The 24,931-nt window shown below is 46.9% G+C and overlaps 1 protein-coding gene across 1 annotated transcript in view; it reads left to right on the top strand.

Moving 5' to 3' along the window:
- CCDC197 (coiled-coil domain containing 197) overlaps nt 1–24,931 on the top strand; it is a 140,012-nt gene that overhangs the window by 65,012 nt on the left and 50,069 nt on the right. Inside the window, exons 5-7 of the mRNA XM_033952631.1 lie at nt 498–580; nt 11,067–11,239; nt 15,025–15,135. Coding sequence (XP_033808522.1) covers nt 498–580; nt 11,067–11,239; nt 15,025–15,135 — 367 coding nt within the window. The remainder of the gene's footprint in view (nt 1–497; nt 581–11,066; nt 11,240–15,024; nt 15,136–24,931) is intronic.

Genomic DNA, 24,931 nt, shown 5'->3' with positions numbered 1-24,931 from the left:
AATGTTCTTATTACCTCTTCTTCACCCTAGTAATATAAAGAAATAAAACAAAAAACAAAGGAAATGGTAATATTTTTTTTTTATTAGACTAACTCAATGCATTTTATGATGAGCTTTCGAAGGTAACCCTTCTTTAGATCAGAAATAAAGCAAATGTTGACATATCAGTATGTATAAGGAAAACATGAAAGCAGTTCAGGGATAGATAGAGAAAGAGAGCAAGGTGGGAAGGAAGACAAAACTATTTTTAGAGTAACTCTCAAGAACCAGAAACTACAGTTATGCGACATCTGCTAATCCCCATGGGTGCTGGATAACTGAGTTTACTTCATTCCAAGGGATCAGTTATCTTACTCCCATATCTTTGGGATAGTCTAATAAGTGTCCCACAAATTAAAATATACAGACTTTTCAAGCTGTTGATGATGCTTAGAAGTAAAATCAAATAAGCATGAATGATCTTCATACAGGTTTTTTTTTATTGCATCTATCTACAGACAACAGAAGCTGAAAACCTTGGTTGCAAATTACAAAATCTATGAAGACTACTTAATGAAAGTTATTGCTCAAGTGCCTAATAGTACGTATCTGCTAGATTTTCAGCTAAGTTCTAATGCTGTACCATTTCTGCTTGAAAGATTCCATTCGTACATGAGGTTGAGTATAAGTTTATGTAATACAATGCATGTCATGTTCTGTTACATCCCTTCTGGATTCCATACACTAGGTGTTCAATCCCAACCAGCAGTCCGGGTATTGCAGAAATCCACAACTTTTATGAGCAAATGTTCCACCTCCTTAGCCTGAGAGTTAGTAAACAATTCCAGATACAGTTTCTGCAAGCAGTCCGTGCAGAACTCTTTTGCAGATGCTCTGCTTCTATTTCTTATTTTTTTCTATAAAATTCATTTCTCGGTGGCTTCAGTGCCTTGAGACCCCTCCCCAGTGGTCCTCTGTCAGAGAAAAGGACGCAGTCATGTGGTGCCGGACTGCCACTTCACAGAATAGCTCAGGTGGATCTGTGGAGCCTGCCTGCTGTGTGTCACCTTGAAGTACCAGGGGTCCTTTCCGTGGGAGTCTGCTGGCCAGTGACCCTGTCGCAGGTTTCTAGTGCAGACTGTGTGCGTTTAGATGAAAATCCACCCGGGTTGTAAGACACAGGCTGCCTTTCCCACCCCCGAAGAACTTCCATTCTGTGCATTTGGTGCTGTTTCTGGGCAGAAAGTCCTTTTTCTCCACTCAGCTACTTTTAAAAACTGACAGGCAAAGGCACTGCAGAACTGTGAGTACCTCCATTATTTTCTATGGAAACTTCAGAGGTGGCTTTTGGAACAATTTAAAAGTCATTTTTCATAGTTTCTATGGTCCCCCATCTCCCCAGACCCCAAATTACTATTTTTTAATTTTGATTTTTGATGCAGATTCGTGACATGGCCATCTTCAATTTTAAAATCGATCTTTTTTTCTAACTTTTTTTTTGCCTCAAAAACCACTCCATTTGACTCAAAATCAAATCTGTTGAATGTGGACATTGATTACGCCGGATGGGTGCCAGATCAGCGATTGTGTTCTGTGTGCCGCGTGCCGTAGCGCACTGGGGGAGGGGGCAGAAGTTTGGACTTCGCCTCCTCCAAGTCATCTTGGGCTGGAGAGCTGGCCTGGGTCTGTGCTTTCTGAAGAAAATCTTGCTCAGAGGCCGTTCTGGAGTCTGACGCAGTACACCTGCGTTCAGAGTATGGGGACTTTTTTTGATGCAACACATGTACCTGCCATGGTTGCGGAGTGGGCCTTTTCACCGGATTTTATTCAGATCCTCTGAAAGGCCTATTCCTCAGACCCTGCTCGTTTGACGCAGCTGGTGGACGCGTTGGGACCTTTTTGGTCTGTGGTGAAGCTTCCTGTTCGGGAGTGCTCTTGTCTGGCCATGCCAGACTTCGATTGCAGTAGTTGTCATGCAGATTTTTAATTCTTCTGTTTCCTGCCAGTGCATTTAATTTGGATCTGGCTGATGCCTTTGCTGAGATTGATTTCCTCAGCTGCCCTGAGCAACCAGATTTGGAGGTGCTGACCCTTCTTCACATTTTAAGCGGGCTTCTGTCTGCGCCTTTCTGGATGATGATCTGATAGTGCTCCATTTGGATTTTCCACCTTCCAGTTCTCTGGCTTCGGTCCTGGACTGTTCTCCTGTGCTTTTTTTCCATCCAGTCCACAGCTCCTTGGTCTGGTTTCAGAACAATGTGATCCCCAGAAAGCTCTTTCCAGTCTGCTAAAGCTATGACTACGCTTTATCACCTGGATCCTGATTTTTGGCAGGTTTGAACAGACTGAGGTAGATTCTACCTTGGCACCTGTTTTCCAGTGGACAGCCCTCCCTAGTGATGGGGTAGTGGGGTTTCAGGACTCTCGGGATCACATGATGGATGTTATGTTATAAAATATTCTTTTCTAGCATCCTCAGGTAGCTAAGTAGCGGTGACCACTTCCTTTATGGTGCATGCCTGTCTTACCAGCCTGTGCAATGCATCCTCTCTGGAGGTGTATGCCTGTCCTACATTGGTGCTGGTTGGTGTGGCTTTGGTGCCGGGCGCCCTTTATGATCTCATTCAAGTTCTTAGTACATTCTCTGCTGGCGCAGTATCTGAGTGCCAAACTCTTTGGATCTGTCTTTGGATGAGGATGTTGCCTTGAGGATCACCTTCAGCGGCCATCTTTTGAAGGGCCAGATTCTTGTTGGTATAGTTCTGGATGACTTCTACTCAGGTGTTGCAGTCCGCCGCCCTACATTGCTCCCCATGAACCAATTTCGCTGGACGTCGGGAGGGGATCATAGTTCTCTTTGTTCCCCTCACAGGTGTCATCAGGGATACTCAGGTTTTTTCTCCCAGAGACATTCTCAGGGCTACGCCCATGTTCCACGGTTCCAATTCCAGGCGTCCTCAGGTTCCTATGTAGATGTAAGCGCCTATGTCGCCAGGCTGTCTTCTCAGTTTTGTCAAGAGTTGACTCGACTTTCATCGGACACTTGTTAGTCCTCCTTTGCCCGCCTCCTGCTTGGTTTCTGGACTCTGGCAAGTCAAACACAACAGAGTCCAGAGTCGGAAATACTATGCAGCACCTCTTAGTCATCAGGATGCTGGAACCTATTCCAGACCATGAATGGAGAATTAGGCAGATACTCCTTATACTTTCTCGTGCCAGAGAGGTTCAGAGGATTGGAGACATTCTGAATCTACAATCGGTCACCCGCTTCTTGCAAATTCCTTTTTTCCGAATGGACAGTGACATATACGGTGATAGCTGCTGTCCCTCCAGGGGAGTTTCTAGTGACCTTGGATCTCACAGAGATTTCCATCTTATTTCAATCTGCCCAGTGCTTTGCAGGTTTCTGTGTTTCTATGTTCTGCAACAGCATTTCCAGTATGTAGCTCTGCCCCTTGGGCCTCGCGATGGCTCCCACACTTTTGTCTCAGTGATGATAGTTGAGGCGGTTTTCCACAAGCAGGGGGTCCAAGTCAACCCTTCCTGGGACAGCGGGTAATCCAGGCTCCATCTCATTGGGTGTATGAAGGTGCTGTGGGGACAACAGACATTGGCAAGTTCAGGAAGAAACGCTTGGCATCCTCCCAGTTCCTGGAGTTTCTGGGGCTTCTCTTCGTCTCCAGACAGGATCATGTGTTTCTTCTCAGGGCCAATAGAAAGAACCTTAGTCAACAGATCAGAATTCTCTTGGACTGTCCGGCTCTTTCGGCCTGGTTTTATCTGCAGGTTCTGGGGTCTCGGGCAGCCTCCTTGGAGGCAATACCCTGGGCCAGAGCGCCCATGCGCCCTTGACGGGAGTCCCTCCCATCTTGGTGATCTCCACTGTGTTTTCCCCTTTGGATGTTGCTCCCCTGGATGGAGTCAGCTAGCAGCAATTTGAGCTGGTGGCTTCAGGGGGTGGTTCTTGGCCAGGGCTGGGTTCTTCGGATTTCTGAGTGGATGACTCGTAAGACAGATACCAGCCTACTGGGTTGCGAGCTCTCTGCAGGACCTGCTCCATTTAGAGGCAGTGGACTCCTGGTCTGCAACGTTGGTTGACCTATCGTCTGAAGCTTCAGGAAATTTGGGCGCTACTCACTCTCCAGCCCCTTCAGAATAGGTACGCCACAAGGGAGCTCTAGTGCTCTTTCTCTCTCTTGTGCCAGAGGCATTCCACTGGGCAGAGGCGAATCATCTGTCTTTTTTGGTGGCTCATGGGGCCATAGTCGACAATGTCCCAGCAGTCTTCCTCAACTGATAGTTCCTGGTCTCGGGAGCATGGTCCCTCTCGCAGGAGGCATTCCATCTGCTCTTATAAGAGCTGGGGTTTGCCCCAGAGGGTTTTGTTGGCTTCGGCAGAGAGCTCAAATGACAAGGTGCTTTTTTGGTCAACAAACAGCAAGGGAGCTAGGGCCAGTTGCCTTGGTTTGGCCCTGGCTGATGTTCCCTCCGTGGCCTCTGGTTGGTCGAGTTATTCATCGGACAATGAAACATCCCTTCACAGTACTCCAGGGAGGCTTCTCCTTCTTATTCTGCAGCACCTCGATCTCGCTCTACTTCCCCTCCTGAGGGTTCTTCATCTATGAAATCCACATCGTTTTCCAAATTCGTATTTGACACGAGTAAGGCTCTTCAAATTGATCTACAATCAGAGTCTAGGTATACTCCTGAGTATTTGGCTGAAATGGAATTGGCCAATCTGCCAAAGGACACTTTGAGACTTCCCATGAATCCTGTTTTAAAGCAAACTCCTGAGAAATCTTGAGACTCCTTATTCTATTCCGGCTATACCCTCCAAAATGGAATCTCATTACCGCACGGTTCCTTGTAAAGGGTTTGAGAAACCGCAATTGTCTCACCAATATTTGGTGGTAGAATCATCTCTCAAAAAGTCTAATCCTACCAAAGTCTATGCTGCAGTCACTCCAGGAAGAGAGGGACGGACAGTGGACAAATTTGGACGCTGTCTGTATCAAAATTCCATGATGGCAAACAGGATTTTGAACTACAACTTCATATTCACCTCTTATCCCAGGACAAGCAGGCAGCATATTCTGTACATGTGGGTGACGTCATCCACGGAGCCCCGTCGCGGATAGCTTTTCAAGCAAACTTGATTGAAGATCTCAAGTTTGCTAGCACTGCCCACGCATGCGTGCCTTCCTGCTCCACTAGAGGGCGCATCCCCTCCTCATGGTCTTCAGTTCTTAGTTTTCCGCGGAGCCAGAAAGCCTTGTCTCTCTTCTCTGCGATTTCTATGTGCTTCTCTAGCACCGCGGCTTTCTTGTTTTAATACGGGAGTCCTTGTGCACGTTGTTACTAATTTTCTTTCTTGATTTTTCTTGTTTTGTACTTTTCGGTTCGGTGACCGGGGGCTCCCGATTCGCCGTGGCCGCTTGGCCTCGAGTGGCTGCGGCCGTCTAAACTTATGTCCCGGCCTCTTTCCGGGTATAAGAAGTGTTCTCAGTGCGGGCGGGTTATCTCCATCACTGACCCGCACCACTGGTGTATCCTGTGCCTGGGTGCTGATCACCCATCGGATTCCTGTCCTCGCTGCGCCACGCTTCAACTTAGGGCTCTTTGGCAGCGTAGGGCCAGGATGGCAGAGCTTTTCCATTGGAAGCCGCTTCTGCTTCGACTCCGGTCTCGACCTCGGCTTCGGCCTCGGTTTCGACATCGGCCTCGAAGACCTCGGCCCCGGGCAAATCGGCCTCAACATCGAACACCTCGGCTCCGGGTAAGTCTCCTCTTCCTCCTTCAGGTTCAGCTCAGCTCCCGAAGAAGCCTTCCTCGGAGTCCCTGGCCATCCAGGTGGTGAGTGTAGTCCTGCCGGCCTCGACGAGACCGTCGTCCAAACCCTCCAAGCGTGCTTCCACCACACGGGAATACTCATCCTCGAGGTCGCCCCTGGTGGAACACACTGCTGTACCTGCCTGGCCGAATATGGTCACGGTGCCGATGTTTGAGGAGGTACTGAAGGCTATCATCTCCTCGGAGCTCTCTTCAGCGTTGGCTCATCTTGCTCCAACCTCGACCCCGCGAGCAATGGACCAGCCTGAGCGTCGCGTCGAGGTTTCTCAAGGCAAGGCGCATCGGTCTCTGCGTCTGTCATCGTCTGATTCCTCGCCTCTTCCATTGAGGCATGTTTCTCCCTCGGGCCGGCCTTGGTCGAGGCACCGGTCGAGGCGCCTTGCGAAGCGTCCGCGGTACTCTCCCCCAAGGCGGGGCAGGTCCCCGGGTCCTCGCACTACTGGCTCCATTAAGGCTTCGGACCTTGTGCATCTGTCCAATCCGAGTCTGTTGAGGTCGCCGGCCAGGTTGGATTCCCCGATCCGGGAGGAGCCTACCTCAGGAGACCCGGGCTCATTTTCCCGAGGCTTGTCCTCGGGCCGAGGCTCTCTGGGACACCGGACTCGAACCTCGACGGCCCACGCCTCGCGGTCCTCTCCCCCGGGGACATCAAGGCGCAAGCCCTCGTCGCCGCCGCCTCGTTCTTTCAGTGGGGCTTCCTCGGCGTCCATGCCGGTGGATACAGATGTGCCCCCACACTATTCTCGGGGGGCTTCCCCCTCCTTTTCAGTGGCTCTGCGGTATCGTTCCACCACTCCACCTGGGGAGTACTCGGAGAGCAGGCCCTCTTCTTCACTCGCTTTGTGCAGGATGGGCAGGACTTTACACCTGGACCTTCAATTGGATTCCAGGTATACCAAGGAGTACTTGGAGGAGATGGAGCTTCCCCATCCTCCTTGGGAATCCCTGCGGCTGCCTCTGAATCCAATATTGCAGCAGACTTTCTTTCGTAACCTGGAAACACCTTACACTATTCCAGCTATTCCCTCCAAAATGGAATTTCGGTACTGGACGGTGCCTTGCAAGGGTTTGAGAAGGCGCAGCTCTCCCACCAGTTTCTGGTTGTGGAGTCTACCCTTAAGAAATCTCACCCGTCAAAGGTCTATGCCGCTGTCCCGCCGGGCCAGGAGGGCAGGACCATGGATAAATTCAGGAGGCGCCTCTATCAGAACTCCATGATGGCGAACCGAGTCCTGAACTATACTTTTACATTCACTTATTATCTTAAGTGGTGCATCAAGTCCCTGCCATCCTTCGAGGATGATTTGCCTTCTGGGCACCGTGCGGAGTTTCGCCGGCTTCTGGATATCCTGTCGCAGCTGCGGCTGTACTTGTTCCAGGCCTCCTGTGATGCCTTTGAACTGTCCTCTCGGGTCTTGGCCTTCACAGTGGCCATGCGTCGCTTGGCATGGCTCCTGCAGGACAGGTTGGCCAATCTTCCATGTCTTGGTAATGAGTTGTTCGATGATTCCATTGAGGCTGCCACGAAGCGCTTCTCTGAGCACGAGCGCTCCTTCGCCTCCCTGGTATGGACCAAGGCGAAGCACGCTCTGCCCAAGTCCTATCAGCTCCCTCCCCGGCGGTATCTGCAGAAGTCCACACCGGCGTTTTCTCGCCCTCCACCTTGTCGGCCGCAGCAGCAGAGGGCCCATCCAAAGCCTCAGACGCTTGCTGCGCCTAAACAGCAGCCGTCCTTTTGACTGGCTCGGCGGGAGGGGACTGGCCCCTTCCACCTTGGGGGTTCCCCCTTTGCCCATCGAGGGACATCTCCGCGCCTTTTATCCTCGTTGGGTGGAGATCACTGCGGATTCTTGGGTCCTCTCCGTCATTCGGGAGGGCTACTCCCTCAACTTCCAGACTTTGCCTCCGGACAGGCCTCCCGGACAGTTTCAGTCCAACGGGACGCAGCTTCCTCTGCTTCTTTTGGAAGGGCAGGCCCTCCTTCGCCTGCAGGCTGTGGAAGAGGTTCCCCCGGGCCAACAGGGCTCCAGGGTGTATTCCCGGTAATTCCTGGTTCCCAAAAAGACCGGGAACCTTTGTCCCATCCTGGATCTGCGGACTCTGAACAAATTCTTGGTTCGGGAGAAGTTCCGCATGCTTTCGCTTCCTATTTTGTATCCCTTGATGGACGAGAGGTACTGGTTGTGTTCCCTGGACCTGAAAGAAGCCTACACTCACATCCCAATACATCCGGCTTCTCGGAGGTTTCTCCACTTTCAGGTGGGAAGTCTCCACTTGCAGTATCGAGTCCTCCCGTTCGGGCTCGCTTCTTCTCTACGGGTCTTTACGAAGTGCCTCGTGGTGGTTGCAGCGTCCCTGCAATCGCAGGGCCTTCAGGTTTTCCCGTACCTCGACGATTGGCTGATAAAGGCCCCATTGAGGGAGGGGGTTACCTCAGCGACCCGTCAGACTATTATCTTCCTTCAGTGTCTGGGGTTCGAGATCAACTTCCCCAAGTCTCAGTTGTGTCCCTCGCAATCCCTGCAGTTTATCGGGGCCGTGCTCGACACGCTCTGCCTTCGGTCATTTCTGCCACCGCCTCGGCAGGCTGCCCTTCTGCAGCTGAGTCAGCTGGTGACTCAGCGGGGTTCGGTCTCGGCCATGGGGCACATGGCCTCCACCGTTCATGTCACGCCGTTCGCCCGGTTGCATTTTACTCATAGTGCTCATGTCTGCATGATGTGTCAGTGAACTTTGAGCACCTGTGTCTAATCTAGCCTATACAAGATTATACCATGATTGAGTAGTCCTTTGCACTCATCCAAAATTCTTGACCAAAGTTTTCTCAGAATTCCATTTTAACCAGTCCATAGTTCTAATCTAATTTTCTATTTGTGCGTTGCTCATACTTATGCAGGCTCAAGGTGACTTTAAAGAGAGGAGAAGAGGGGAGAGGATGGAGAGGGAGGGAGAGAGGGGAGGAGGATAGGTTGAGGGGAGGGGAGATATAAGAGGGGGGGAGGGGAAGGGGAGGAGAGGATGCAGGAGATTAAGTGTCAAACAGATGGGTTTTCAGTTTTCTTCCAAAGCCACATTTCTATCCAGGAGAAGTAGCTATTTACACTTTGGACTATAAACATGCTCTAGCAAACTAGCTGGGCCGGACGAAACCTCATAGAATATCCTCCCAGCTTTTTATGTCTTTTGACCCTAACAGACTTGGAGTTTTTGTTACCAAGGTGGAGTTTCTGTTACCAAAGGAATCATCTCCACTTGGCTAGCGGATTGTATATCCTTTATTTATACTTAGGATGGGCTGACTCTGCAGGGCCATGTAACAACCCACTGTGTCCAAGCTATGGCTTCCTTGGTAGCTCATATCTGCTTTACTGCTATTGAGCCGATTTACCATAGACCTCAGAGCCACCACTCCTCCATCCATATAGCATATTTCTCTGGGGAGCTAACTGTGCCAATCCTCATTGGTCAAAGGTTCCCATATAGCATATTTCTCTTATAGCATATTTCTCTGGGGAGCTAACTGTGCCAATCCTCATTGGTCATTGACCAATGAGGATTGGCACAGTTAGCTCCCCAGAGAAATATGCTATATGGATGGAGGAGTGGTGGCTCTGAGGTCTATGGTAAATCGGCTGATATGACTGTGATAAATGTGATATGAAGGAGAGTTAATGAGAAGAAAGTATCTTAGAGTATTTTTTTTTTGAAGTAGTGTTGAAACACTCTAGGTGAAGGTTTTAAGCCATTTTGTATTACTTCTATTGAGGACATCTGCAAAGTGGCTACCTTTGCCATACTTTTTACCTCTCACCATCGTTTAGAACAGAACTCCAGAAGAGAGAGTCTGTTTGTAGAAACAGTTCTGCAGTATCTTTTTCTTTCCTGAGCACCAACCTTCCAACCCTCTTTTGTTTCTTCAGGCTCAGATTATATAACCATTATCCTTCTCCACAGCCATGATGATGGCAGCTTGGAGGGTCCCATATGTGAGAATATTATGTCTTTGAGGACAGTAGGCATATTCTCACAACCTGCCCATCTCTCCTAGTTGGCTTCTTAGCTTTGTTATTGAACTGCAAGTCCTGCAAACTGACATCTGATGGGAAGGCACAGCACACGCACGGTACGGGCACTGCCTTAAAAAATTTAAAGTGATGGTGCACTTGGTAGTGTCCATACTGGATTTTGTGGATGATGTCACCCACATGTGGATAAAACAGCCTCATGTGAAGCAACGTAGACAACAGCAAAGTGAGGCAGTGATTCCAAAATAGAAGAGCCAACAGAAGATTATTATGTCTAGTGGTGGGTGGCACAGATAACTTGATCCAACACAGTTGGTTATGTGCAGCTGTTTGGAGTCAATGACCCTTTTACAATAAGCCTTTTACAAATTTTATCGGTGGTTGTGTGAAGATGCTTTCTCAAATAGTTTGCATATATGACCCCTGATGCAGGCTTTTTTTTTTTTTTTTTTTTGCTGAAACACAGCTGTGTCGGGTCGTTATCTGTGCCACTCACCACTGGACATAATAAATTTGTGTTGGTTCTACTGCCTCGCGTTGTTGTTGCTACCCACATGTGAGAATATATGCCTGCTGTCCTCGGAGAACACTGGCTATAGATAAGTATCTTTGCTTTAGTCTATACTTTTACACATATATTAGGGGCATAACCATTAGTGTCTAATTTATAGAACTGCTCTCATAGGGTCCACACAGTGATCTAACCAGTAGGATCAACAAATTCAAGGTTTATTCACATGTGCAGAAACTTTGAGCATTTTTAATCTATCTATCTCTGGTTCAGGCATTGAGGGTTTTACAGGGCACAGCTCTTCTTGTAACTTGAATTCAGATAGATCTTATGTGACCACTTTCCTGTGGACTAATGTGCCATTCAGTATTAAGTCAATACAAGTAGGGAAAGAAGAGATGAATAAAGATCCCAAGTGGAAGCATGTCTTCTTTCCCTACTTTTATTGACTGATTTGCATTTACTTGGGGGCTCTTTTCCGCTCTTCGATTATAGGTTATTCAGTATTAAAGCACATCAAATTTTTATTTTCTCAATACTGTCATATTTGGTCAGTGCATATAAATTTTACTATTAAGATGCACATTACAAACATACATGATCTGTGATTTCAGTACAAAAGAAATATATCTGCTTACTTTAGGTGAAGAGTTGTCTGCAAGTGCAGTGATAATCTACTTTCTTCCCTGTTCCAATCACAGATTACCTAGATACTGGTATGGAAACACCAGTAAAAGCAATCGTCTGGAAACATGAAGCTTTGTCAGCTACAAACAAGACCTTGCTAAGCCACCTGCTCTTACACTCTGAGGATTATGAGAAGGCCCGGCTCAAGCTGGATCAACTGCACCAAGAACATAATACCAGGAAACTTGTAATACCACTTATGGAGGGCAGCATTTTAAAAAGGATGTCCATATCAGTACATCACAAATAGATATCCATTTCATATGTATTTTAGAACAGGATACAACCTGTTCTAAAAGACATGTGAGATGGATATTGTCAGCCTAGCATTGCTTATATATTCTTTATGCAAGCACTCTTGAGTGGTCTTTGTCAGTGATTTTACTTCCTAATGAAACCTCTGTGAAGGCATTGAACCCAGGACCTGGCGTTTGTAAGGGCATCTCACATATCCCCTCCATCCTTACAGATATCTGCATGGTGGAATATAAAACTAGCCTTACTGGGTCAGACCAATGGTCCATCTAGCCCAGTATCCCATCTTCACAGTGGCCAATCCAGGTCACAAGTACCTGGCAAAAACCCAAATAGTAACAACATTCCATGCTACTGATCCAGGGCAAGCAGTGGCTTCCTCCATGTCTGTCTCAATAGCAGACTATGGTCTTTTCCTCCAGGAACTTGTTCAAACCTTTTTTAAAACCAGCTAAGTTAACTGCTCTTACCACATCCTCTAGCAATGCGTTCCAGAGCTTAACTCTTTTCTGAGTGAAACATCCATATGCTGAACATCCATTTTATAAACTGAAACATCAGAATTATGAATGGGGCAAAATGAGGGGTATGGACATGTGTGTCAGCAGAGAAATGTCCATATTATAAAATGCTGCAATGTTCTAAAGCAGCTTCTCAAAGTAATTTTTTCTTACTACTTTTCTAAAATACCTTATATTTCTAGAGTAGATTTGTCAGTATGCCACCACCAGCCATATGATAATTCTATTGGTTGCATGTATCACTCACGGCATAAATTCATCATCCAATCTGCTTTGCTATATATTTCTTTTCTTTTTATAATTTTTCTTTTCGTTTTGTTTTTATATTTAATACTTATTTCATTAATTCATTTAAAATGCTACCTATTCGGTTAGCTTATAATAATTAATGTAAGAAAACACCACTTAGCTTGAAGCTGTTTACTCTGGCTCCTGCTGTTAGTGTTTCAATCTTATCTGTTACTCTTGTGCTGGGAAGGAGAGGGGGAGGAGGATATTATAAAATGGCCACAGAGGCATCCAAGTGGAGGAATAGTTTAATGGTTAAAGCAGAGATTGGAGGTTGCCTGTTGAAGTTCCACTGCAGCTTGTAAATTTATTTTTTTGTTTGTTTTAAATTGTGAATACAGTACTCCAGGGACAGAAAATCACCTACTCAATCAGAGCATCTTTCTCTAACCTGGACATTCCAAGCACCAGGTCTAAAAACGCTTGTCTATCTTTTTGAACATGGATGTCCTTTACCCTTCTGCAATTAGAGCTGGACTTCCATCTTTTGGCCCCTCCCTAGTCCCGCCCCAAACACACCCAAAATTTGCCATGTGGACGTACTGACGTGCTAGACATCCATATTCTGGCTTTATAAGAATCGGAAGTTGGACATCCATGTAGTATAAATGTCTAAATGCAGGTTTTTAGATGTCCAAGGCATAATTAGAGCCTCTAAAATAATCATCACAATGTTATACATGTAGGGAATCATTTTAAAAACCATTTGCATTCATAGAATAGAGATTTTTATGCACAGAAATTACTTATTTTTAAAACTGGAATATACAGTGCCTTGTGAAAGTCTTCACACTCATACATTTTTAAATTCTGTTGTTTAAAAAAAATACAATTCAAAATGCATGCATTAGGAGCCTTAAGTAATCTATTCAGCATATTCCTTATTTCCAATGTGAATGAATAATTATTGATAGAAATATTCAAGAAGGAGAGGTTCTGATGACAGAAGTTTTACACAAAATGGAACTATAAAGTAGGACATCTCATGCACTGGACACTTTCCCCCGATATTCAGCGGTATTTAGCTGCCTGGGAATGACTCCTGGCTGGCTAAATACCACTTAGTCGGCTATCCACCGATATTCAGCAGGAGATGGTCAGCTATCTTCCGCTGAATATTCAGCTCACTGGATTGGCCAGTGACTGGCTATGTCACATGACATAGCCAATCGCTGCATTATTCAGCAGCTAGTCAGTTAAGGCTAGCAACTAGATAGACCAGTCTAAAAAGCATCTCTATCTTTTACCGTTTGGCCTTAGCCAGCCAGCTGCTGAATATCAGCTTGGCCAGTTAAGTTCGAGGCGGTGAACTTTACCCCAGAAATTCAATGTTGGTAGCCAGATCCAGCCCTGGCATTGAATATCCGGGATCACTGCTTCCCATGGTCTCAATATCAGGGCTTTTGTAAACACTGGGGCTGAAATTCAGACAACGGGAGAGAGGTTCTTCAACTCCAGTGTTCAGCACTAAATCCAGATATTCAATACTGGGCCGTTTCCAGTGACTGGTGTAGAATATCGGAGGGGGGGGGGAGGAGGTGCTGCTAAAGGTTAGCTGGATATGCGATATTCAGCACTGACTGGCTATCTTTTTAGTGGCCAAAGATAGACCAACTATTTAAGTGGCCTTTTTTTAAGTGCTAAATTTAGCTGGCTAGCGGTTAGTCAACTGAACGCTGTTTAATCAGCCATGAGCCATTCCTGTCAACCCATCTGTTTGATACTTAGGCCCAACTTCTGTAACCAGTGCCTAAAGTTAGGCACCTATTTCGGAGGCGCCCACTTAGATAGGCGCCTATCTAAATTGAAGAACAAGCTCAATTAAGCTTTTAATCAGCACAGATTGAAACATAGGTGTCTGTCAAGAAAGCGCAATTCTGCAACAAGGCGCCTCTAAAAATTTAGGTGGCCTTCAAAAAAATAGGCGCTATGCACGTTAGGCGTGGGCGTGGCTACATGTTAGGCGCCTTGTTGCAGAATCACTGTGCTTAAGCATGCTTAAACGCTCAGCTAGGAGCCTAACTTAGTTGTGCCTAGAGCTGGCCTATTTCTTGGGTGCCTCCAGAATAGGTTCCGCTCAGCGTAATTCATTAAACAGCACCCAATTGTACTTGAATCGTGCTGAACAGTGCCTAATTAGGCGCCTAACTTTTGGGTGCTTCTTATAGAATTTGCCCTTTAATCTCCTTTACCCTATCCTCTCTCCCTTTCCCCTTCCTCCTCTCCCCCCTCTTTTTCTCTCCCCTTCCTCTCCCTCCTACTTATCTACCTCCTCTCTCTTCCTCCTTTTTCTCTCCCCTCTTATCTCTCTTTACAGTCGCCTTGAGCATGTATAGGTATGAGCGACGCACAAATAGAAGATTAGATTAGTTAAATAGCACTGAATATCAGGCAGTATAACTTTACTGTACTGGAAAAGCAATGGGATCATAACCCTAAGGTAATTATGGAGAATGAAGAGGGGACATCCCCATTTCAACCAAATCCCTGAATGCAAGGAAACAGCCATAGCAGTAAGGAGAATAACACCAGAACAGCATTGATTATAAAAGTGTCTGTTCCAAGCAATCATTCTGTAAATTGGGTGGAGAAGATCCTTAAATACCAGGAAGGAACAAGTTAGGGAGCAAGAAATGTGGCAGAAAGAGGAATATTGAATTTAGCTCTCAGCCTGTTCAACAAGTTTTAAGTGGGCAAGAGCCTGTCCTACCTACTTGAACCACATTTAATATCAACCCTTACACTTTTTGCTTTGTTTGAAAGTGTCATAATCCTCCTTGTTTACCTTTGAGTCATAACAGTGAAATGTAAATCCTCAGGATTAAATGTACTCAGTGCCCATACTAATCAAATGAGTAAATGGCCCCTTGAATAGAGAGACAATTATTACCTGTGTCCCTTTTTTCAGATTCTGACCAGTGAAATTGCACACCTTCAAATGAAATATGACAAACAACGGGAAACAAGCATGCAGTTGGAGATGAATGTTAACATCCTCAAAAGTCATTTCCGACATCAGGTATGGTGCAGCCTCCAATAGTGATTTTGTTCTTACTCCATCCGTTATTCCAAGCAAGTTAACCGGCTGAGAATGGCTGCCTACCAGTTACCTTGCTTGTTCATAGCTATCCAGTCATTCTGTATCACCCTCTAAACCGGTAGTTCTTTACTGATGGATTATATCTCTCTATAACCAGCAGGTGGAGACTGTGACCAAAAGTTTGGTTGTAGTATATTAGCTGAGGCTGTCCGTCCCAAACCAGTCTTTCTCAGTCTCCAAGCAGGTGAGATAGGAAAAAGTTAAGGCTCCCCCTGTTGGGGCTGTTGGAATTTGTTTAGGACTCCTGGTCTCCTTTTTAGTACCGGACAGAGCTTGGACGGGTCCTGTTTGGAGGTCCATCCAACCTCAGGGGTGTCAAACTCGGTGGGTCTTGGGCTGGGTCCTTCCTCCACCTCCCCAAGTTTTTGTAGAGGTGCCTCAGAGGGCAGCCTGGCTACCAATACCGGTCAGGCTTCGTCCTTAGAGTGCCAGTGGAGTCTTGTTCTAAAAAAAAAAAAAAATCCTGAGGCTGTGCCGGTCTAATGGGCTCTTCCCTTTAAATTTACTGTATTTTGCTGTATTTTTCTGATAACCAGCACTTACTTTACAGCTAGGTTGCGTATTGCACAATGAGCACTTTGCAGGGGAAAAAGTGCTCATTGTACTCCAGACGCGAGGCACTTGCGACTGGCCTGTGCAAGATCTGTGCAGGCCAGAGTGGTAGGGAATCCTCGTCGGCATCGGACACTGGCAGCCAGGGAACCCCACACAAGTGCCTCGTGAGTCAACAGCTGATTGCAGGGAACCCGTGCTTCCCCAATGTCCCTGCGGGAGGTTTCCCAGCTGCCAACGGTCAGGGAAAAAAGGATTCCATTACTGCCGCAGCTGCTGGGGACTCCCTTACCACTGCTGCCGGCTTGCCTGCTTTAACAGCTGGGATGGTTCAGGCCTCTCAGCCCATAAAGTCAGAGCCATGGCGGCAACAGTAGCTTTCCTTAGATCTACTACTATTGAGGAAATCTGTAAAGCTGCTATTTGGTCCTCGGTTCATACCTTCACCTCTCATTATTGTCTGGATGCTTTTTCCAGATGGGATGGCCATTTCAGCCAGGCAGTGTTACAAAATTTATTCTCCTGAATTGCCAACACTCCCACCATCACATTCTGGTTAGCTTGGAAGTCACCCATATGTTGAGAATAGGCTGCCTGCTTGTCCTGGGATAAAGCACATTTACTTACCGTAACAGATGTTATCCAGGGACAGCAGGCAGCTATTCTCACAACCCACTCACCTCCCCTGGTTGGCTTCTCTGCTAGCTATCTGAACTGAGGAGATGCACGCCCTGTGTCGGGCGGGAAAGCACTCGCGCATGCGTGGTGTGGCAGTCGCAAACTTTCTAAAGTTCTTCAAGCAAGTCTACTTGCGAAGCGGTCCGCATCCAGCTCTGTGGATGACATCACCCATATGTTGAGAATAGCTGCCTGTTGTCCCTGGATAACACCTGTTAGGGTAAGTAACTATGCTTTCTATGTTCCTACAGACTTCAAATATTCCCCAATCTGGGTGATTGGTTAATAAAAGCTACCTCCCCACAACTAGTGCCCTCAGCAAAACATCACACAGTAGCTTTCCTACAGCTCCTGGGATTTGAAATCAGTTTTCCAAAATTTCATCTTCACCCCACTCAGGTCTTGGAGTTCATAGGGGCCGAGCTCAATACCATTCTTCTAAGAGCTTTCCTGCCTCAACGAAGAAAAGTCATCTTACTTCACCTTTGCGGTCATGTATCCAATCTACAAACCATTTCAGCAAGACAAATGATGCGACTCATGGGTCACATGGTATCCACAATTCATGTAATTCCCTTTGCTCTTCTTCATCTAAGATCAGCTCAGTAGACTCTAGCCTCTCAGTGGTTCCAGGCAACAGATTCCTTATCCCAGCGGATCAACGTCACCTCGCCTCTTCGTCAATCTCTCCAATGGTGAATGGACTCGACCAACCTTTCTAGAGGCCTGGAAAGTGCATCAGAAAGTGCTTACGACAGATGTGTCCTTGTTTGTCTGGGGAGTTCAGGACTCAAAGGATGTGGTCACATCAACCTGCTAGAACCCTGAGCAATGGTGCCGGGAAATGAACTTCGGATTCCTGAATCACGGAGAGGCACTACAGGGATCAGACGGACTCCACCTGACCAACAGAGGTAAGAACGTCTTCGGACACCGACTAGCCCGCCTACTTCGAAGGGCTTTAAACTAGGTAAGTCGGGGGTGGGTACCCACTTTTACACCAGAGCAGTAAGTAACAATCCTGATGTGGCGAACCAAAACTCCGCTTCTAAGTCTGAGGTAAGTACCCTTACTGCAAAAGAATCGCTAGGAGACACTTTAATTCAAATGGGTGGCTCTCTACAGGAGAGTAATAAACATAAAGAGTGGAGAGCTATGTATGTTAACGCACGCAGCCTAGGGAATAAATTTCTAGAGCTGGAAACAGAAATAGTTAATGCAGACCTTGACGTAATAGCAATATCCGAAACATGGTTCACAGACTCTCATGGGTGGGATATAACTATACCAGGATACAACCTGCTTCGCCAAGACAGAGAGGGTAAGTTAGGAGGAGGGGTAGCACTTTACATCAAAGAGATCATCAAGACAACCAGGATCACAGATGTCAAGTATACTGGGGAATCCATCTGGGTAAACCTGGCCAGAGGCGGAGAAAAATGCCTGTACCTTGGTGTGGTATACAGACCTCCAAGACAATCGGAGGACAAGGATGCAGAATTAATTGAGGACATTGAGAATATCACCTTACGGGGGGATGTTGTTCTGTTAGGAGACTTCAACATGCCTGATGTAGACTGGAACACACTCTCAGCGACAACTTGTGATAGCAGGAGGATATTGACGTCCATGAAGGGAGTACGGCTCAAACAAATGGTACTAGAGCCCACCAGGGCCCAGGCCATCCTGGACCTGGTACTTACGAACGGGGAAAGCGTCTCGGAGGTCTCGGTGGGAGAAACGCTAGCCACCAGTGATCATAACATGGTATGGTTTAACCTTAAGAAAGGCTTCCCTAGATCACAAACAAAAACAAGGGTACTCAATTTCCGGGGCACTGACTTCGCACGCATGGGAGATTTCGTTCATCAGAAGCTGCAGGTTCAAGAAGTAACTGATAATGTGGAAGCTATGTGGTCAACCTTGAAATCGACTTTTCACGAGGCAACTATCCGCTACATAAAATCGGTAATTAAACAACAAAGAAAAAAGAAACCCCAATGGTTCACTGATGAGGTCTTGTACCTCGTCAAGGAGAAGAAAAGAGCATTTCTCTCATACAAACGCACCGGGGAAAAGGAAGCAAACATTGAATACAGGACAAAGTCTACAGTGGTCAAAACAGCAGTCAGGGAGGCCAAGCTTCAAATGGAAGAAACTCTAGTGAAGAACATTAAGAAAGGGGACAAATCCTTCTTCAGGTACATTAGCGACAGGAAAAAGAACACAAACGGGATAACACGCCTTAGAACGCCAGAAGGGGATTATGTGGAAACAGATTCCGATAAAGCCAAACTACTGAATGATTACTTCTGTTCAGTCTTTACCTGTGAGGCACCAGGGCACGGGCCACGGCTGGAAACAAAGCAAAGCATGGAAGACCCATTTCAGAATTTTGAGTTCACAACTGCTGATGTTTACAGAGAACTGTCAAGACTCAAGGTGAACAAAGCCATGGGACCGGACAATTTGCACCTAAGAGTGCTCAGAGAGCTATGCGATGTTCTGGCAAAACCGTTTGCCATGCTCTTCAATCTCTCCCTAAGTACAGGGAGAGTCCCCCTGGACTGGAAAACAGCTAACATCGTTCCTCTGCACAAAAAGGGTTGCAGAGCAGAGCCTGCGAATTACAGACCGGTGAGTCTCACATCGATAGTGTGTAAACTCATGGAAACTCTACTTAAAGGTAAATTAGACACGATATTGGATGAGGGGAATCTAAGGGATCCCTGCCAACATGGATTCACTAGGGGCAGGTCATGCCAATCCAATCTTATCAGCTTCTTTGATTGGGTGACAGGAAAGCTAGACTCGGGAGAGTCTCTGGACATAGTGTACTTGGATTTCAGTAAAGCTTTTGATAGTGTCCCACACCGTAGACTATTAAACAAGATGAAATCGATGGGGTTAGGTGAGAAACTAACTGCATGGGTCAATGATTGGCTGAGTGGAAGACTTCAGAGGGTGATGGTCAACGGCACCCTCTCTGAGACTTCGGAAGTGACCAGCGGAGTGCCGCAGGGCTCAGTGCTGGGACCATCCCTTTTCAACATATTCATAAGGGACTTGACCCGAGGGCTTCAGGGTAAAGTAGCACTGTTTGCCGACGATGCCAAACTGTGTAATACAGTAAGCGAAAGCAATCTCAAGGATAGCATGACGCATGATCTGATCACGTTGGAAAACTGGTCCTCGATATGGCAGCTGGGCTTCAATGCTAAGAAGTGTAAGGTCATGCATCTCGGCAGCAGAAATCCATGTAGAACATACACCTTGAATGGAGAAACACTAGCTAGGACTTCAGAAGAACGGGACTTGGAAGTAATCATCAGTGCAGACATGAAGGCTGCCAAACAGGTAGAGAAGGCCTCATCCAAGGCAAGGCAAATGATGGGATGTATCAATAGAAGCTTCGTTAGCCATAAACCTGAAGTCATAATGCCACTTTACAGAACCATGGTGAGACCTCATCTCGAATACTGTGTGCAATTCTGGAGGCCACATTACCGTAAAGATGTGCTTCGAGCTGAGTCAGTCCAGCGGATGGCCACTAGGATGGTCTCCGGACTCAAGGGTCTCTCATACGAAGAAAGACTGGGCAAATTGCAGCTCTATACTCTAGAAGAGCGCAGGGAAAGGGGTGACATGATAGAGACATTTAAGTACGTCACAGGTCGTGTCGAGGTGGAAAATGACATATTCTTTCCCAAGGGACCCTCGGTCACAAGGGGGCACCCGCTCAAACTCAGAGGAGGGAAATTTAGTGGTGACACCAGGAAGTATTTCTTCACAGAAAGGGTGGTGGATCAATGGAACAAACTTCCGGAGCAGGTGATCAGAGCCACCAGCGTGCTCGACTTTAAGAATAAATGGGACATCCAGGTGGGATCCCTGCGAGGGTCGAGTTAAGGAGCTGGGTCATTAGCACTCAGACTTAATGGGGTGGGTCAGTAGAGTGGGCAGACTTGGTGGGCTGTAGCCCTTTTCTGCCGTCATCTTTCTATGTTTCATCTTTCTATGTTTCTAATCCGCAATGCGTTCAAAACATTTCAGGATCATCTCTCCAACCAAGTTCTCCTGATACATACAGGCAATCAGGTAGCAATGTACTACATCAACAAACGGGGGAACAGGATCTCCTCCTCTGTGTCAGGAAGCTGACACATTTGGAATTGAGCAATTTCTTGAAACTTGTTTCTCAAAACCATATATGTGCAAGGGTAGCAGAATGCTGTAGCCGAGATACTCAGCAGATATCTTCAACCACACGAATGGACTCTCAGCTCCAGAGTTGTGCATTACCTATTTCCTTGGGGGAGTCCTCAGATAGACCTGTTTGTGTCTCCCCACAACCACAATTTGCCAGAATTCTGCTTCAGACAGTACTCTCCTCATCGTCTCGAAGCAGAAGCATTTCTTCTGGATTGGACCCACAAATTCTTGTATGCCTTTCTACCAATCCCTCTCATAGTAATATAGTAAATGATGACAGATAAAGACCTGAATGGTCCATCCAGTCTGCCCAACCATACATTCTTCATAAATTAATCATTTAATTTAAATGGTACTTTTTCTTAGATATTTCTGGGCCAGAAACCCAGAGCCTTGCCCGGTAGTGTGCTTACATTCTAGCTACTGGAGTCTCCATCAAAAAAAACCAAGAGCCAACATTCTGCGGGAAGGCAGTCACACATACGCAGTGCGGGCAGTCTAGAAACTTCAAAAGCTTAAAGTGATAATGCACTTTGGTACTATCTGTACCGGGCTCCGTGGATGACATCACCCACATGTGAGAATACCTGCCTGCTGTCCCCGGATAACACCCGTTACGGTAAGCAACTGTGCTTTATAAGAAATATTACAAATAGAAAGGAACTAATTCTAAAGTCCTGATGGAAATCCAGTTAGCATCCTAACTATAAACATTGAGATCTTTTTAATTACCGTTTTTTTCATGTTCCAATATAAATTTTTCTAAATGGGAATGATCAAAAAATATAAATTGTTTACCCTGATAATGTAAAATACATATACAGGGAAAACACAGGAAAAAGTTGCTCCAATAGCCAAAACCCTGGATTTCAGGGCCAAGATCTGTTTCCTAAGTTCCTGAGTGGCTCTCATTACATCTGGAAAAATTTGAATTGGTTGTCTGCAAAACCAACTTTTGGCTAAGGATAACAAAAACTTAAAATGTCAGGACTCGAAGATCTATATCATTCCTGATTTTGCTAAAATAACAGCCCAGAAAAGAAAACAGCTATTGGATCTGAGACCACAACTTAGGGCTTTGGGAGCCAGATATGGTCTAATATATCCGGCAACTATGCGGGTCACTCACAAGAATAAAACTTTAAATTTTGAAGACGCGGCAAAACTTAAAGAATTTTTAGACCAATGCGAGTCACCTATGGCTACATAGAGATGTTTATGGATGAGTGATTTTTTCTTGATTTAGTGTGTTTAATTTTATTTTAAAGATTGAAGACTTATTTGGCTTTTAAGGTTAATAAGATTTTGATGACAATACTACAGTTGAATTTGAACTACGCTCAACATTCTATTTCTGACTCGTGGTCATTTGGAATGTGCAGGAAAGCTCCATTACAGCAGATCTTTTATAATGCACAAGTAAAAACGATTGATTGAACTGATGTGCCGTTTTAAAGTTTTGGGATGTGAAAAGTTCAGATGTTTATATAAAAAGATTGGGTGTTATAAATTGTGTGTATTAACTGATGAGATTGAGGAAGTGTGATGAAAAATTTACTATGCATCAATAAGTGTGAATCTGCAAGCAAGAATGGATTTGGAATGTGACTATATAGAGTCTAAAATCTCTCATTTCAAGGCTGTTGAGTTTATTGCAATGCATGGATTAAGATATTGCATTGGAAAATCCATTAATTCAATGGTGGATCTAAAATAGATATTTTTTGCCAGAATTTGGTCTGACTTTGCAATATGAGATGGAAGATTTGTGATGGTGTACAAAAATGAACAGAGATCATGCATTTATTCCAGGACAAGCAGGCAGCATATTCTTTACGCATGGGTGACGTCACCGACGGAGCCCCGGTACGGACCTTTTTAACTAGAAAGTTCTAGTTGGCCGCACTGCGCATGCGCGAGTGCCTTCCCGCCCGACAGAGGAGTGCGTGGTCCCCAGTTTCTTCGTTTCCGCGGAGCGAAGAAGACGCGTGTATTCTCAACGATCGTTGAATCCCACTTTTTGCCTTCCCGCTCGCGTTTTTTCTCTCTATTTTTCTCCCTTGCCCTTCGGGTTTTTCTCTTATTTTATTTTCTCAAAAAAAAAAAAAAAATTGATGGACTTTTTTTTTACTTTGTTTTCGTTCCAGCCCCGGCGGGGCCTGTTGTCACCACCCAGGCCTCCGGGTTTGATTTTGCGGAGGCCATGTTTCCATTCATGCCCCCGCAGCCGGGTTTTAAGAAGTGCCAGCGGTGTGCACGCCCGATCTCCCTCACTGACCCACACAATTGGTGCCTACAGTGTTTGGGTCCTGAGCATCGGGTGGACTCCTGCACCCGCTGTGCCACTCTTAAAAACGTACTCTGAAGAATCGACAAATCCAGCAGAACATCCTCTTCGGCACCGCATCTGCTATGGAGCCGCTTGCGTCGACTACGGTACCGCCAAAATCGGCACCCACCACTTCGACGACGCCCGATCCTTCATCGGCGCTGCTGGCGCCAGGTAAGCCGGCTAAGAAGCTTTCCACTTCCCTGGAGCGCCCTCCGGCCACAGTGGCGACACCGGCCCTACCGGCTTCACGCCGACCCCGGAAACGCTCTACCCCGATCTCGGTGAGTGCCTCATCATCGGCCTCCTCATCGCCGGGGCGTGGAGCGGCACCTAAGGAACCGAAGCAGAAAAAAGCGGTTCCGGTGCAACCCCTGGATGACCGCATCGCGACCATCCTCCAAGACAAATTACAGGAACAGCTGCAGCAACAACTCCAGCACCTGTTACCGACCCTCCTGGCACCGCTCCTTTCGGTACCAGACCGGCCCGAGCCTCACACCGCCCAACCGGTATCCACTCCATCGGTGCCGCTTAGCTCTTCCATGCCGATCCTCTCGGCTGAACACCTTCGTACCCATCCCGTGCGTCATACCCACGCCGATGACGATCCTCCTCGGTACCAGGCTGGGCACCGGTCCCCCCCGGACCGAGACCGGCACCGTTCTTCCCAGGAACGAGACCAGCACCGATCTTCCTCTCCCGGTAATGTCTCGGTGCGCTCTGGCAAGTCTCTGTCCAAGACCCGCCATACTGAGCCTTCCACCCCGATATCTCGACATGCACACACTGATGTCAGGGACCCGGACTTATGGGAAGACTCCCCTCCCGGTACCGAGGAGGACGCATCATCATCGGACGAGGAGCCCTCAGCGCCCGATACCACTTCTAAGCCGGAGCAATCCTCCTTCTCAAGATTCCTCAAGGAGATGTCAGCGGCTCTCTCAATCCCTCTAGAATCTGACTCCAAAAAATCCCAGGCCTTTCTGGAGGCCTTGGATTTTGAACAGCCTCCCAAGGAGTTTCTCAAGTTACCCGTACATGATATACTGCGGGAAACTTTTTATAAGAACTGGGAGAACCCACTCACCGTTCCCGGGGCCCCCCGTAAGCTGGATAGCCTTTACAGGGTCATCCCGATCCCAGGTTTTGACAAACCTCAGCTGCCCCATGAGTCTCTCCTAGTTGAGTCTACCTTGAAGAAAACTCAGGGCTCCAGTGTTTATGCCTCCACCCCTCCTGGCAGAGAAGGCAAAACGATAGACAAGTTTGGCAAGCGCCTTTATCAAAACGCTATGCTGGCCAACAGGGCGAACAATTACACATTTCATTTCTCATTTTACATGAAACACCTGGTGCAACAACTGTCCGCCCTTCAAAAATACATCACTGAGCGCAAAGTTCCGCTCTTCCAACAGGAAATTTCCAGCCTCCTTCAACTGCGAAAATTTATGGTGCGCTCTATTTATGACTCCTTTGAGCTGACCTCCCGTGCATCTGCCATGGCCGTTGCCATGCGCCGCCTGGCCTGGTTGAGGGTATCTGATTTGGATATCAACCACCAAGACTGCCTAGCCAACGCTCCCTGTCTTGGGGATGAACTTTTTGGGGAGTCCTTAGATTCAACCACCCAGAAGCTCTCCGCCCACGAGACCTAAGAAAAAGGCTCCACCTGCTCATCCTTACAGACCACAGTCCTCGTATCAGCGCAGGTTCTCTGCCAGACCCCTCAATCCGCCTTCACAACAACCTCGGCGGCCCCGTCAGCAACATCAACATACTCAGGCTCGTTCTCAGTCTACTCAACCTGCCAAGCCTCTCCCTCCTTTGAAACCCCCCCAGCCCTTTTGACTCATCTCTCCAGGGCATAGCCAGTCTCCCTCCCTCGTTGCCTCTTCCTCAACAAATCGGAGGCCGTCTCCAAATCTTCCTCAGCTGTTGGGA

Source organism: Geotrypetes seraphini, chromosome 7, assembly GCF_902459505.1.
Source record: "Geotrypetes seraphini chromosome 7, aGeoSer1.1, whole genome shotgun sequence".
NCBI lineage: Eukaryota > Metazoa > Chordata > Amphibia > Gymnophiona > Dermophiidae > Geotrypetes > Geotrypetes seraphini.
Note: the sequence above shows the minus strand (reverse complement) of the source record. Positions and strands in the feature narration are given on the sequence as shown.